This window comes from Phyllopteryx taeniolatus, chromosome 10 (assembly GCF_024500385.1).
Source record: "Phyllopteryx taeniolatus isolate TA_2022b chromosome 10, UOR_Ptae_1.2, whole genome shotgun sequence".
In the NCBI taxonomy this organism is placed as follows: Eukaryota; Metazoa; Chordata; class Actinopteri; order Syngnathiformes; family Syngnathidae; genus Phyllopteryx; species Phyllopteryx taeniolatus.
The window spans coordinates 20605756-20619663 of NC_084511.1; the positions used below are offsets into that span (position 1 = coordinate 20605756).

At 42.3% G+C, this 13908-nt stretch overlaps 1 protein-coding gene across 2 annotated transcripts in view; it reads right to left on the minus strand.

The window, feature by feature from the left end:
• Nucleotides 1–9688, minus strand: part of LOC133484850 (protein phosphatase 3 catalytic subunit alpha-like) — a 48116-nt gene extending 38428 nt beyond the window's left edge. Inside the window, exon 1 of one of the 2 annotated variants that reach the window (XM_061787977.1) lies at nt 9491–9688. In XM_061787977.1, the coding sequence (XP_061643961.1) occupies nt 9491–9515 (25 nt within the window). In that variant the 5' untranslated portion in view covers nt 9516–9688. The remainder of the gene's footprint in view (nt 1–9490) is intronic. The other variant, XM_061787979.1, reaches the window with a different exon arrangement.
• Between the last annotated feature and the right edge of the window lie 4220 nt (nt 9689–13908).

The window sequence follows — 13908 nt, forward strand, 5'->3', positions numbered from 1 at the left end:
GTGGATGTGTGTGTGTGTGTGTGTGTGTGTGTGTGCGTGTGTGTGTGTGTTTGTCAGCCATCCATGACCCAGATCAGCTGACAGGACCATGGGTATATGAAGGTGGTGATGGTGGTAGGGGAACAAGGAAAGATACGTTTGAAGTCATTCAATTAATGTCCACTACACACATGAAGAGCCATCTGTGCGCGCGCACACACACACACACACACACACACACACGCGCGCACACACACACAGAAACAACAGCTCATCCCCTAACAGCCTGCCCTCATTAGACAACACCCCCCTCGCTCTCTGTTTCTCTCCCTGTCTCTCTCTGGAGTGCCCTGTCTATAAATAGACAGTGCCCTGCCACCCTCCCCACAGGGCACACACAGACCTGTCAATGTGTGACCCCTGGTTCACGAGACAACACACAAATTTAACACACTTATCCTAAAATGCACCTCACACAAAGGCCTTGGGGCAACTATGAGGGAATGGGACACCATGTTGCAAGAAAAAGGAAAGATGCCCAGGGTGCCCCAAGCCATGCCAGAAGTGGTGAGTTTGTGCATGCATGAATACATGCATGTATGTGTGCAACTGTGCATATTACATATGACCAAGCTTTGATGAACTGATACATTGGTACATATACATTACCATTAATTAAATAAACAATTCTTCATAGTATGTTATTTCCGTGAGTCAAGTCTGGAGACACTAATAACTGTGTGAGAATCGGTACAGAAAGTACCTTTGCTTGCATGAATACAATGATTACTATGCAGTTTAACTTCATTTAATGTTTCTACTGAGCCTATAGTACAGTAAAGTACATACATACAGTTCTGTTTAAAAACATCTCAGGCACCATTAAACGTTTTTGTTTTCGCTATGCTATGCTATGCTATATATGATATATATATATATATATATATATGACAACCATATGTTATTAAATATATCTATTATATATGTATATATACATATATATATGTAAATTTATCCTTGTGTGTTTTTTGGACATACTTGGCAAATAAAGATGATTCTGATTCTGATTCTGAAAGTGTCACGCAGCACAATGCCAAAACGTAACTGTTAACAAAACACTGCAATAAGCCTAAAACCAAATGCAACTTTTTCTACCTATTCCGTGTCAGTTATACTTTGATACAGAACTGTGACATGGAAAAAAGTTGGGGGAAAACCCAACTTTAACAGGCAGCGTGAAGCGGGCTACTGACTCTTGTGCAACTTAATCCATATCGTTACCAAATTTTAATGGGTGCTTCCTCGGTCCATGCACCAACCCTCTACAAACATGTATGTCCTGTTTCAATAATCCTGGTTACTGCATCCGTCTTGCCATGTTGTCTTTTTACTATGTCAAAATGACTGTGAAAAGGGTCATTAAAATGACAAAGCTAGTGGTGAATTTTTTACTTTCCCAATTACTGGAACACACTGTGCGTAAGGGGGTAGTGTCCTTTAGTTTATTTCTTCATCTAATACAGAGTACTGATTGTTATCATGATTATTATACAGAATAAGTGTATGGCATCCTTATGATAATATTTTCTTTTATTTTGAATTGTTTGTTTTATGAGTTTTTTCCTTTGTTTGTCTCTGTATGACTTCCGAGCAACCTACTGTCCACAGGCTACCCACAGATATGAATAGGTAGACACGACACGCCCCTTCTGAGCTGACACGACACGCCCCTTCTGAGCTGTGTGCCTACGGAGGAGAGTAAAAGTCGTCAGAGCGTTCCGTGTATGGATGACAAGAAAACCAAAAGACCATGGACGCCGGTACATTGTGCTGCGTCAAGTTCAAATATTTTTGGAGGCTTTTTTTCCCCAAAATGTTCTGTATTGATAGCAAACACAAAAAGTAAACAACTTAATTTAAATGTCCATGCATTGCCTTTGATGAGAACATTGACCTCTCCAACATGGCCGCCACATAGACACTTCGGTTAGACGGGCTGCAAGAGGGTCGCTGGCGTAATGTATGTTTTCGTATCAATGATGCTACCATTCAAACACCCTGTAGCAGTGATTCTCGAAGTGTGGTACGAGTACCACTAGTATTACATGGGCTCCTTCTATTTGGATGTGAAAGAATCACTGGCCACGTACAGTTCAGTTGTACCTGTATTTAATTTCAAGTTAAATACATTTGAATTTAATATTTAAACAGTGTTCGTTTTTAAACATTTAGGGACAATTTTATTGAAATGTTATTTGCAATACATATATCCATCCATCCATTTTCTGAGCCGCTTATCCTCACAAGGGTCGCGGGAGTGCTGGAGCCTATCCTAGCTATCTTCAGGCAGGAGGCGCGGTACACCCTGAACTGGTTGCCAGCCAATCGCAGGGCACATACAAACAAACAACCATCCGGACTCACATTCACACCTACGGGCAATTTAGAGTATTCAATTAACCTACCATGAATGTTTTTGGGATGTGGGAGGAAGCCGGAGTGCCCGGAGAAAACCCACGCAGGCACGGGGAGAACATGCAAACTCCACACAGGCGGGGCCGGGGATTGAACCCAGGTCCTCAGAACTGTGATGCAGACGCTCGAACCAGTCATCCACAGTTTCACTGTGCAATACATCTTAAATGAATTATTATTTACCATAAGTGCAGATTTTTTTCACTCCCTGTACTATATTTAAGTCTATAGTGTACTTGGAGGGCAAAGTATTTTCTGAGATGGTACTTGGTAAAAAAGCCACTGCTCAAGAGGGCATGAATGTGATAATGAATTCAAAATGTCTTCAAAATGTCAGGTTTTTGTGATATTAAAAAAGAGACCCAGAGAAATCATTTCAAAACTTTTTTCACCATTAATGTGGCCAATAACGTATACAGCTAAATTTTTTTAAATATTTTTGATAGGCAAATTAAAACAAAAAGCTGAGATGATGAGGTTGCACAAGTGGCTGTGTTCAAAATTAACCAAACGCGTTCAAACTCAGCACGCCCCTGACACCACTTAAGTGCTTTATTAACCCTGAATAATGTTCAGTTGATCAAGGAGACTTTTTTTTGTTTTTGTTTTTTGCTTTCTTGCAGAAGCCTGACGGTTTTGTGCAAACACTGACTGCTATTTTGAACTGATCATAATTTCCGACACCTTGTCCAAGGCCCCAATCCCATCTGAAAAACAGATTTCACATCAAATATGTACTGAAATATGTGATTTTTTAAACATTTACTTATTTTGCTTGTTTATAGTTTGTCAAGCATAAAATAAGATCACTGATGTGCCACTTAGGTTTGCTGAGCCAGTTCCTCAGGTCAGTCAGCCAGTAGTCACATCACCCGGGCCGTGACTTCTGTACAGCGAAATGAAATGTGGCCGTGACTCACACTGCCAACCACAGTTGTGCTTACAAACCAAAACGTCAGTGTAACAAAAGTCTCTTAGAGGGCATTACAGTGAAACATGGCTTTGCCATAGACAATGAATGGCCGATGCTCATGAAGAAATAAAACATTCCCATTTTGTTTCCTCACCGACCCTTTTTATCTCTCTTCTAGACATTGCATCAACCAAGCCCGGTGTGACCACACTTATTTTAATGTGATGCCATAAAGCAGCTTGTTTGTATTGGGTATTCTGTTTACACTGATAAGAGTTGGATACAATACAGATGGTCCCCGCATTTATCAAGCTACAGCAATAAAATTACCTGAGCGATGCTATTATTTGATAAATCTTGCTCAGCTTTAGTTTCAACAAGCAATGACCAGATTTTATGATAGCATCATCAATCTTTGCAGCTTTGAGATGGATCCTTTTGCAACTAGCGACAATAATGGAGAAGGATGGGTTCATTTTTATACAACCAACATGATTCATGCCCACTGAGTGTTTTTCACTGCTTGCTACCAACCACCAAGCATGAACAGTATTGGCTAATATTGTTCACCAGTGTCCAGGAACATCTTTGCACATGTCATGTTCCTGATTTAGTTGTGTGTTTAGACCCAGCTATGATTCAAGTATACTCATAGCAGTTGCAGAGGAGTCACATTTTAGTCTGATGTTATTCTGCAACAATAAATGCAAACTTAGTAGTGTCACACATTCTTGTTTGAGTTTAACCAAACCAAATAAATAAATGTGCAAATTTGAAACACTAAAATAGGAACGCTTTCCTATTGAGATTCTGGAGAAAACAGCAATGATGTCATTACATTGGAAGATTTACTCTAAGTACAATCAAACATTTGCATGTTACTTGGGGATTTCTATGATATGATGTGAGCGGATGTGTTAACTATCCATGCATTTTCTATCGGGCTAGTCCTCATTAGGGTTACGGGTGAGGTTGAGCCTATCCCCGCATCATTTACAAGTGAGGTTGGGTAAACCGTGAACAGGTCACCAGCCAATCTCAAGGCAACCATACACACTCACATTTACAACTATAGACAATTTAAAGTCTTCAAATAACATAATATGCATGTTTTGGGAAAGAAGCAGAAAGCCAGAGTACTAGAAGAGCATCCAAACTCAACACAGAAAGGAAGGAGCCGAGGTTTGAGCCCAGAACCTCAGAAATGTGAGGCAGAAGCGATTAGTATTTCTCAGCACTCACATGCAATATCTGAGGGAATTGTAATTATTATATGTAATTCAGAAAGGTGTCAAAAGAGCACTCTCATTGCTGTGTCTTGCTCCAGCAAGACAAGGAGTCTTGTCTTGGCCTTTTCACACGGTCTCCTCTCCCTTGCTCTCTTTCGCTCTCTCGCCTCGCCCCCACACGTTTTGTCCATTCCTGCGGGTATGCTTTGTCCTTTGGCTCCTTCTCTGCGCACTTCTTTCTGACAAACAGCACTAAAATCCAGAACATGGGGAATTACCGAGCCCAGTCTAACCGACACTGTGCTGTCTATGTGACTGATGCCGCCATCCCCCTTCAACCCAAACACATTAAATCACTCTCACCAGGTGTGATGAATTGATTTGTGGTGTTGCTCTGTTTGTGAGTGAATGTGCTTCTGTGTGCGTGTGTTATTATGGCTAATGCATGAGGGTATATACTGCACAATTGCTCTGATGTGGGGGCAGCTGAGCTCTGGCGGCCCAGATGTTTACAACACAGAGGGAGAGTAATGATGGTATACATGGGAAAGCAAGTCAACTAAGGAGACGAGGAAACAAACAACCATCCATCCGTCCATTTTCTATACGACGCTGGAAGCTACAGTCCATCACAGCTGACTCCTGTTCACCTCAGGGTACACCCTGGACTGATTAGCAGTGATTCACAGACCTGACACACATCTTTGAACACTTCATAGTATATTTACACAATAGCAATCTACTAAAAATGAAACAGACATTTTGAAAACAATTTAAATTTATACACAATTACTTCATGTCCTGTTTTCACACATTCCTGCTTTCAGCATTTAAGCATTCAGATTCATTTTCAAAAGTTAGAATTTTCAGACTCAAAACACAGATAGCCACTGCGACCTTTTTTGTATTTAGTTAAAAAAAAAAAAAGTGCCATGTTACAAGTCCCTTAGGAACATTTGCATAACAGCTGGCGTGCAATTCACAAAAACGCAATCGACTGATCAGATATTGTACTGTAATATGCATGCATGTCAGGCCTGTAGTTGCCGATGTCACTTGACTCTGCCGGACATGTTGTTTTGACTTGTTCATGCATTGATCATTTACAATACATGCAGTTTAAACAGCATCCTATATTTAATTGAATACACTACAAAGACAAGATATTTAATGTTCAAAATGATGAACTTTATTGTTTTTAGCAAATAATTATTAACTTGGAATTTTATGGCTGTAACACGTTCCAAAAAAGCTGGGACAGGTGGCAAAAAAGAATGAAAAAGTTGAGGAATGCTCATCAAACACCTGTTTGGAACATCCCACAGGTGAACAAGCTAATTGGGAACAGGTGGTTGCCATGATTGGGTATAAAAGGATTGCTCAGTCATTCACAAGCAAAAATGGGGCGAGGTTCCCCTCTTTGTGAACAAGTGCGTGAGAAAATAGTTTAACAGTTTAAGGACAATGTTCCTGAACGTACAATTGCAAGGAATTTAGGGATTTCATCATCTACAGTCCATAATATCATCAAAAGGTTCAAAAAATCTGGAGAAATCACTGCATGTAAGCGGCAAGGCCGAAAACCAACACTGAATGCCCGTGATCTTTGATCCCTCAGTCAGCATTGCATCAAAAACCTATATCAATGTGTAAAGGATATCACCACAGGGGCTCAGGAACACTTCAGAAAACCAATGTCAGTAAATACAGTTCGGCGCTACATCCATAAGTGCAACTTGAAACTCTACTATGCAAAGCAAAAGCCATTTATCAGCAACACCCAGGAATGCCACCGGCTACTCTGGGCTCAAGCTCATCTAAGATGGACTGATGCAAAGTGGAAAAGTGTTCTGTGGTGCGACGAGTCCACATTTCAAATTGTTGCTATCCAAGCAACCGCTTTTTCATGGACGCCCCTGCTTATTTCAGCAAGACAATGCCAAACCACATTCTGCACGTGTTACAACAGCGTGGCTTCGTAGTAAAAGAGTGCGGGTACTAGACTGGCCTGCCTGCAGTCCAGACCTGTCTCCCATTGAAAATGTGTGGCGCATTATGGGGCATAAAATACGACAACGGAGATCCCGGACTGTTGAACAGCTGAAGCTGTACATCTAGCAAGAATGGGAAAGAATTCCACCTACAAAGCTTCAAGGATTAGTGTCGTCAGTTCCCAAACGTTTATTGAATGTTGTTAAAAGAAAAGGTGATGTAACACAGTGGTAAACATGACCCTGTCACAACTTTTTTGGAACATGTTGCAGCCATAAAATTCTAAGTTAATGATTATTTGCTAAAAACAATAAGGTTTATCAGTGTGAACATTAAATATCTTGTCTTTGTAGTGCATTCAATTAAATATAGGTTGAACATGATTTGCAAATCATTGTATTCTGTTTTTATTTATGTTTAACACAACGTCCCAACTGCATTGGAATTGGGGTTGTCATTAGGGTCGCAGGTGAACTGGACCCTATCCCAGCTGACTTTCGGCAGGAGGCAGAGGACAACCTGGACTGGTGGGCAAACCAATCACAGGCATACAAATAATTCTCACACTCACATTCACACTTTTGGATAATTCCTCCTAATATGCATGTTTTTAGAATGTGGGAGGAAGCCGTAGTACTCACAGAAAACTCCTCAAGCGCAGGGAGAACGTGCAAACTCCATACTGGAAGTCCAGTGCCGAGATTCAATCTCTGACTTTCATAACCATGAGGCAGACTTGCTAACCAGTCGTCCAGCGCACCGAAAATTTAACCCAGAACCCATGGGCGCAGCCAGCATTTCAGGAGGAGGATAAATTGTAATATTTGTATAAAAACCATCTTTTAGGAGCAAATCATCATCCTCTCAAATTCGACTCAACTCCTCCATAGTGGCCAAACAACTACAGTGACTGTAAGAAAGTCTCCACACCCATGTTTAAATGCCATGTTTTTGTGATATAAAACTAATGAGACAAAGATAAATCAATTTCAAAACGTTGTCCTCCATTAATGTGACCCATAAACTGTACAGCTCAACTGGGAGGAACAGTTTGTGAAGAGAAGTAAAAATAAAGAACTGAGATGCAGTAATGTGATTGCAAAAGTGTGAACACCCTCTTGTAAATGGGGATATGGCTGTGTTCACATTTAACCAATGACATACAAAACACATGTTAAATGGAAGTCAAGCACATACCAGCCACCTTTTAAAGTGCTTCTGATTAACATGAGTTGACTCCCATTTAACATGAGTTTCAATGTGAAAGGTTACTCAGTCACATCCGTAGCTTTGAGGGTGTGTACACTTTCCAAACACATTATCTCAATTGTTTATTTTTATTTCCACTTTCAGAAACTTGTAAAGATTTAATTCATCTGATTTCTACAGACTACAGGCACAGGTCACATTAATGATAGAAAAAGTTTTGAAATGATTGAACTTGGTCTCATTTTTTTTATATCACAAAATCCTGGCATTTGAACAAGGGTGTGTCAATTTTTTAAAGTTTTTATATCAACTGTAAATAACCAGTCAAACTCTTTTTTTATTTTATTTTATTTATTTTTTTTAAACTTTGCCATGACCAGCAGACAGCATACGTTTGTCAGTCACATCTGCTCAGTGTGTGTTTGAGACTGGTCTCAGCGCGTGTTCAATGGCAGCTCGAAAAACGTGTAACCATATGTTAAAAGGGAACTGAATTGTTTTAATGCCTGTTTAAGTGCTTGTGTGTGTGGGGGGGGTGAAATGCTCCCCCCCCCCAACTACACCGCTGCCAGAACATCTCCTTCTGTGAGGAAACCACTCATTCACAGTGCTGCCAGAGGAGGGAAAGACTGTACATTATAATCAGATATTTCAGGGACCAGATATACCAGCACCGCCCAGGCACAAGTCCAAGCGTGCCGTGTAGTTGTGCAGACACACACACACACACACCTATACAGCCATATAGAGACGCTGACTCAGGTGCACGCACAAAGGTCTACGTGCAAAAACGGCAAGCCCCCTCCCCTCCTTCTTCTGAGCACGACGCACGCACGGAATACCGGGGCATGCCCGAGCGACGCGTCCAATTGTCAGGTCCGCTTCTTCCTGCCAGAGAAAGCTTGTGACTTTATTAAGAGTGGGTCGACCGAGCATCGTCGCATGTGACAAGAGAGGCTGCGTGTGTGTGTGTATTGTGTGCGCGTGAAACATGTCAGCCTTATAGTGGTGGCTACATAAATAGTGTCCTACTCACGACAATCCGTGCGAAGCCCCACACCCCCTATAGCCAGCCACGCGTAAAGCACCAACACGCCCTCTCCTCTCATCAACACATTAAATATTCCATAATCCAGGTATGCAATAACACCATTAGTGCGACACAAATCGCCGTCGTCGGCCGACGGGCTCCCGCATCTGCAGCCCAGCACATCCTCTCACTCCATTTTGTCCCTCATTTGACCGTCAGGGAAACATGAAGGGAAGCCACGGAGGAGGCTGGAGGAACAGACGCGAAGACAACCATTCTCGAGCACGCGGGCCTTAAAAAACGACCGTGGGGTGATTTAAAGGGTTAAGTGGGGATGCCAAGCTCTTAGACGCAAAAACACGAAAGGATGCTGCACACTTGGGCTGGAAAAGTTTTCATCGTAGCCAAGCATTTAAAAGAAATCCATCAGCTGACTGTGTCTAAAAAAGAAAACTAGACCACCAATGTAGGCCAGCGTTTGGAATAAGCAGACACACGCGCACGCATAAACATGACCCGCATCGCAAAAATTCAGCATATGATGGGCAGAAATGTTGTAAAACGAGCCCCGTAGCAGCATCCTTTCCTCCCGCCCTCTTCGACCATCATCCCCGTGAGCACATTCACGCCACCCGGCAAAACACTCGCCAAGACAGCCTTTACCTTTATGTCTGCCTTTCGCTGTCATCGTCACACTGCTTGACGTTTCATTGGAACAAGACTCTCATCTCTCCCACTCGCTGGCTTGTACCTCCCTCTATCACTCCGTGGGTGACTCTGGAGGGTATTATTCAGTAGCAGCCGACCACCGCTAGGAGTAGTGCGCGTACACGGAGCCCGTGCATCGCAATACCACCCACCCCTCCTCCCCTCCGCCTCCACTGGAAAATGGGGTATTGCCTCGGCGAGGAGTGAATTCTAATAGACTAACTAGGGGAAGACCCTGATTGTGTCGTATGGCGCCGGATACCCCATCTCCCTCTCCCCCTCCCCACTTCTCATCGCCCGCCCTCCCACAAAAGGTTGAGGGGCTGAGGCACATGCACGGTGACGACTGACAGGCAGGGATGAACGCCAGGCAGCCATGCCTACATATGATCAGCCGGTCCGCGGGACTTGCGTTGCAGCCGGACGACATCGCGAGACGGACTGCAGGTAATTCTCGCCAGGAAAAAGAAACGCGGGCTCTGCCTCGCCATGATGCGCAGCTGGACGGCAAGACTCCGGAATGGCGAGAGAAGGAACTCCGTCGCATATTCACTCTCACGCACCCGGACTATTACTGCCATCAAGTGGAGGGTCACACTTACACAGGGTTTCCCCTCACACGCGGACGGCTGGGCGCCTTTACAGCTGTTTTGTCACGTGGTCTTCAGGCTTGCCTTATATGCTTTTTCGATAAGCTGCCGAGCAGAGCTGGCAAAAGCACCTACACTGAACTCTCGAAACACAGCTATACAAACACTGCACACAGTACAAATGTATTTAAGTACAATTATTATTATTTTAAAAAATAATTATCAATTTCCCATTGCCGGCCCAAGCCTTTATGGGACCCTGAGCAGAATTTGATTTGGGCCCCTCCTTCCAACACTGTGGCGTCACCTCTGCTGGACTACAATTGATAAGTGCTACACATATATATAGGATAGGATATAGGATTTGGATGTTTGTGTCACCTCTTTCATTTCATTAATACCGGTATGTTTTTAATGTGTAAATGAAATCCACACGCCTTTTGGGGGCCACCTAGTGGCCAGGGTGCCCCAAGCAGCCGCTTAGTTCACTTAGGGTTGAAGTGGGCTCTGACAATACCCATTTTAACAACTTGGCACAATGGGGGAAAAAAACTCCACACAAAAAAGTTGCCTTATTAATTTAGTGCTCGTATCACGATACATGTCGAACATTGTTTTTTTTTTGTTTTTTTTAATTACCAAGAGCTAGCTAAGTTGGCTCCACTTTTATACTATCGAAACGTGTTCCCACAGCTTTGCTAATGTTGTGAACTGGGAAAAAAAACTCAATTAGTTAATGATACCAACTGAAAAAGACTTTAATTGTATCTGTTTTTATAAATCAGAAATATTTTTTAGAAGGCCAGAAACCTGTGGGTTTTTTTTATGCTGGCACAAAATACAACTTGTTTGCCACGAATCATTCCTGGAGCTGAAAACTTCAAACATTCATCCATTTTCTATATTAGCACTTATCTTGTTCAGAGGTGCGGGGAGCTGTAGCCCATCCTCGCTGACATTGGGTGAAAGGTGGATGACTCCCTGGACATGTCGCAGGGCACATGAAGAGACGACCAACCATTCATACTGTCACTGATTGGGAACGGAACCCACGCTGCCAGCACCAAAGTCACGCAAATGTACCGCCACATCAATGACCCAACATTATACAATTCTTTTAAACAAGACTATGGATAAGATGCCCTTGAGCAAGGCATTGTCTCCAATGATGGGAAGTAATGAAGTACACATACATTGTCCCTGTATTTAATTAGAATTTTCAGGTAGACTATCTCCATCCATCCATTCTCTGAGCCGCTTCTCCTCACTAGGGTCGCGGGCGTGCTGGAGCCTATCCCAGCTGTCATCGGGCAGGAGGCGGGGTACACCCTGAACCGGTTGCCAGCCAATTGCAGGGCACATCGAAACAAACAACCATTCACACTCACAGTCATGCCTACGGGCAATTTAGAGTCTCCAATTAATGCATGTTTTTGGGATGTGGGAGGAAACCGGAGTGCCCGGAGAAAACCCACGCAGGCACGGGGAGAACATGCAAACTCCACACAGGCGGGGACGGGGATTGAACCCCACACCTCAGAACTGTGAGGCTGACGCTCTAACCAGTCGGCCACCGTGCCGCCTAGACTATCTTTACTTGCGTATTTATTTTTCTGATGACTTTTTACTTTTACTCCATACATTCTTTACTTTCTACTTCTGAATTTGTCAGTGATGACAACACAACATAAAAAGATGTAAATAGAGAGAAGGCTCTTGAGAGCTATTGATTGATTGAGGTCTTTGGGACTTATATGGTGGAAAAAAACTGATTGATTGAGGTCTTTGAGACTTATATGGTGGAAAAAAAAACTGATTGATTGAGGTCTTTGGGACTTATACGGTGGAAAAAGAACTGATTGATTGAGGTCTTTGGGACTTATACGGTGGAAAAAACTGATTGATTGAGGTCTTTGGAACTTCTTTGGTGGAAAAAAACTGATTGATTGAGGTCTTTGGGACTTATACAGTGGAAAAAAACAGGGACAGCAGCGACTCGGAGAAACATGAACAAGGGAACATTAACGATGATGACACCACAGAGTGGTGGAGCCAGATATTTTTTGGAGGGGTGGCCGAAACCAATTGTAGATGGGGGTGGGGGACGTGCTGATCGAATTTTTTCCATCCGGAAAAACACTGTATAGTAATAACAGCAATTGTTATTATTGTTGTTGTTTTTCCAAAGACCTTATTTACTTGGTCAGTGGGTCCTGTTGTTTAACCCTGCAATGCTATTGGATGGTAAATGTGTTTGTAGGGCCGGCTTTTCCTACAAAACAATTATGTAATTCTACAACACTGGGTGAGTGTGGTAGCAAAATAGCAGTTGCACTTTACACATTACATCATGACATTGGTCTTCGCGCATGTTCGCATATGGATAGGTACTGTATACTGATACAAATATAATGTATTGATGATTATTATCATAAATCCGTGTTTTCAAATGATATCTGGTTGCAGTATTTGAAACTCTATCTGTATTAGTATTTAAAACAGTATCCATGTCTCATCAGTTCAAGAATAATTAACAGTGAAATAAATATGTAATTTAACTGAGCCTGTTTTTTTTTTGTTTTTTTGGGGGCGAGAGTGTTTTATATCTAGGTTTTACAGGGCTAAGCCATGTCAGTTTTATATTGCCTTGTCTCAAGGATCAGGTTTTAATGGTATGTCTTACTGATGGAACAATGTTATAAAGTTTGCTCTCAGTATGCCAGGTTTGTTCCCATTCTTGGTACTGTATATCACTTCCCTAATCTTACCACGACAATCTAGCCTCCCAAACGGCACTTTAAGCGCTATTCCCTGTTTCTTCAGACTGGTCTTTGCAATATCATCTACTATTTCATTCCCTTTGACACTAACATGAACTGGCACCCACGATAACTCCATACTGTACCCAGCCATCTTGAACCTGTAACTCATAAGATTTTAATGATAATGTGGTCGTTCCCTACCTCCATCATCTCTTTCCAAAGCCATTAGTGATTAAAGGAGTCAGTGCAAATTACTGTTTTTTTTTTTTTACCACTGTGCCCAAAGAATTCCAATCAACTCAGCTGAGAAAACAGAACTGCCATCAGACAACCGTTAACTTTGTTCAACCTCAAGGTGAAAAGACCAAAACCCACTCAACTGCTCGCTGGATCAATTGATCCATCAGTGAAGATTTGTGTGACGTCTCCCCATTCATTCCTAAAATGCATATTTACATAATAAGCCAAATTTCCTTCATAACCATTTTTTTATCACTTCAGCTGGGAGAGGCCCCAGCACACCCGCGATCCTAGTGAGGATATTTGGTACAGAAAGTGGATAGATGGATATTGACAGGTCTACGGCAGGTTCAAGCCATATCCAAGGTGAGACTGTGAGCCACATCATGGGACCACAATTTCCTTGTTCTTAAAATAGGGTTGAACTATTTGACTTTTAACTGACTGTAAAAAGCTGTCTCTATTTAACATAGTTGATCCTTTGCTATATTACCAACTGTCCTCGAGTTCTGACGCTGACAGAAGAGCTGCTCCAAATCCTTTTAACCTATGTAATTAAAGGCCAGTTTCTTACGGCGCAAATTTAAAGGGCTTTCCCCGGCTTCCACCAGATGTGCAGGAATTGGTGTAGTATTAATTGTGCCAATACATATTCTCAGTGCCCTTGTATGAATTACATCAAGCTTAGCCAGAGTGGATTTAGCTGTAGAGCCATGAACCACACACCAGTAATCAAACACTGATTGAATAAACGGCAACCCCAAACTGAACCAGTGAGACA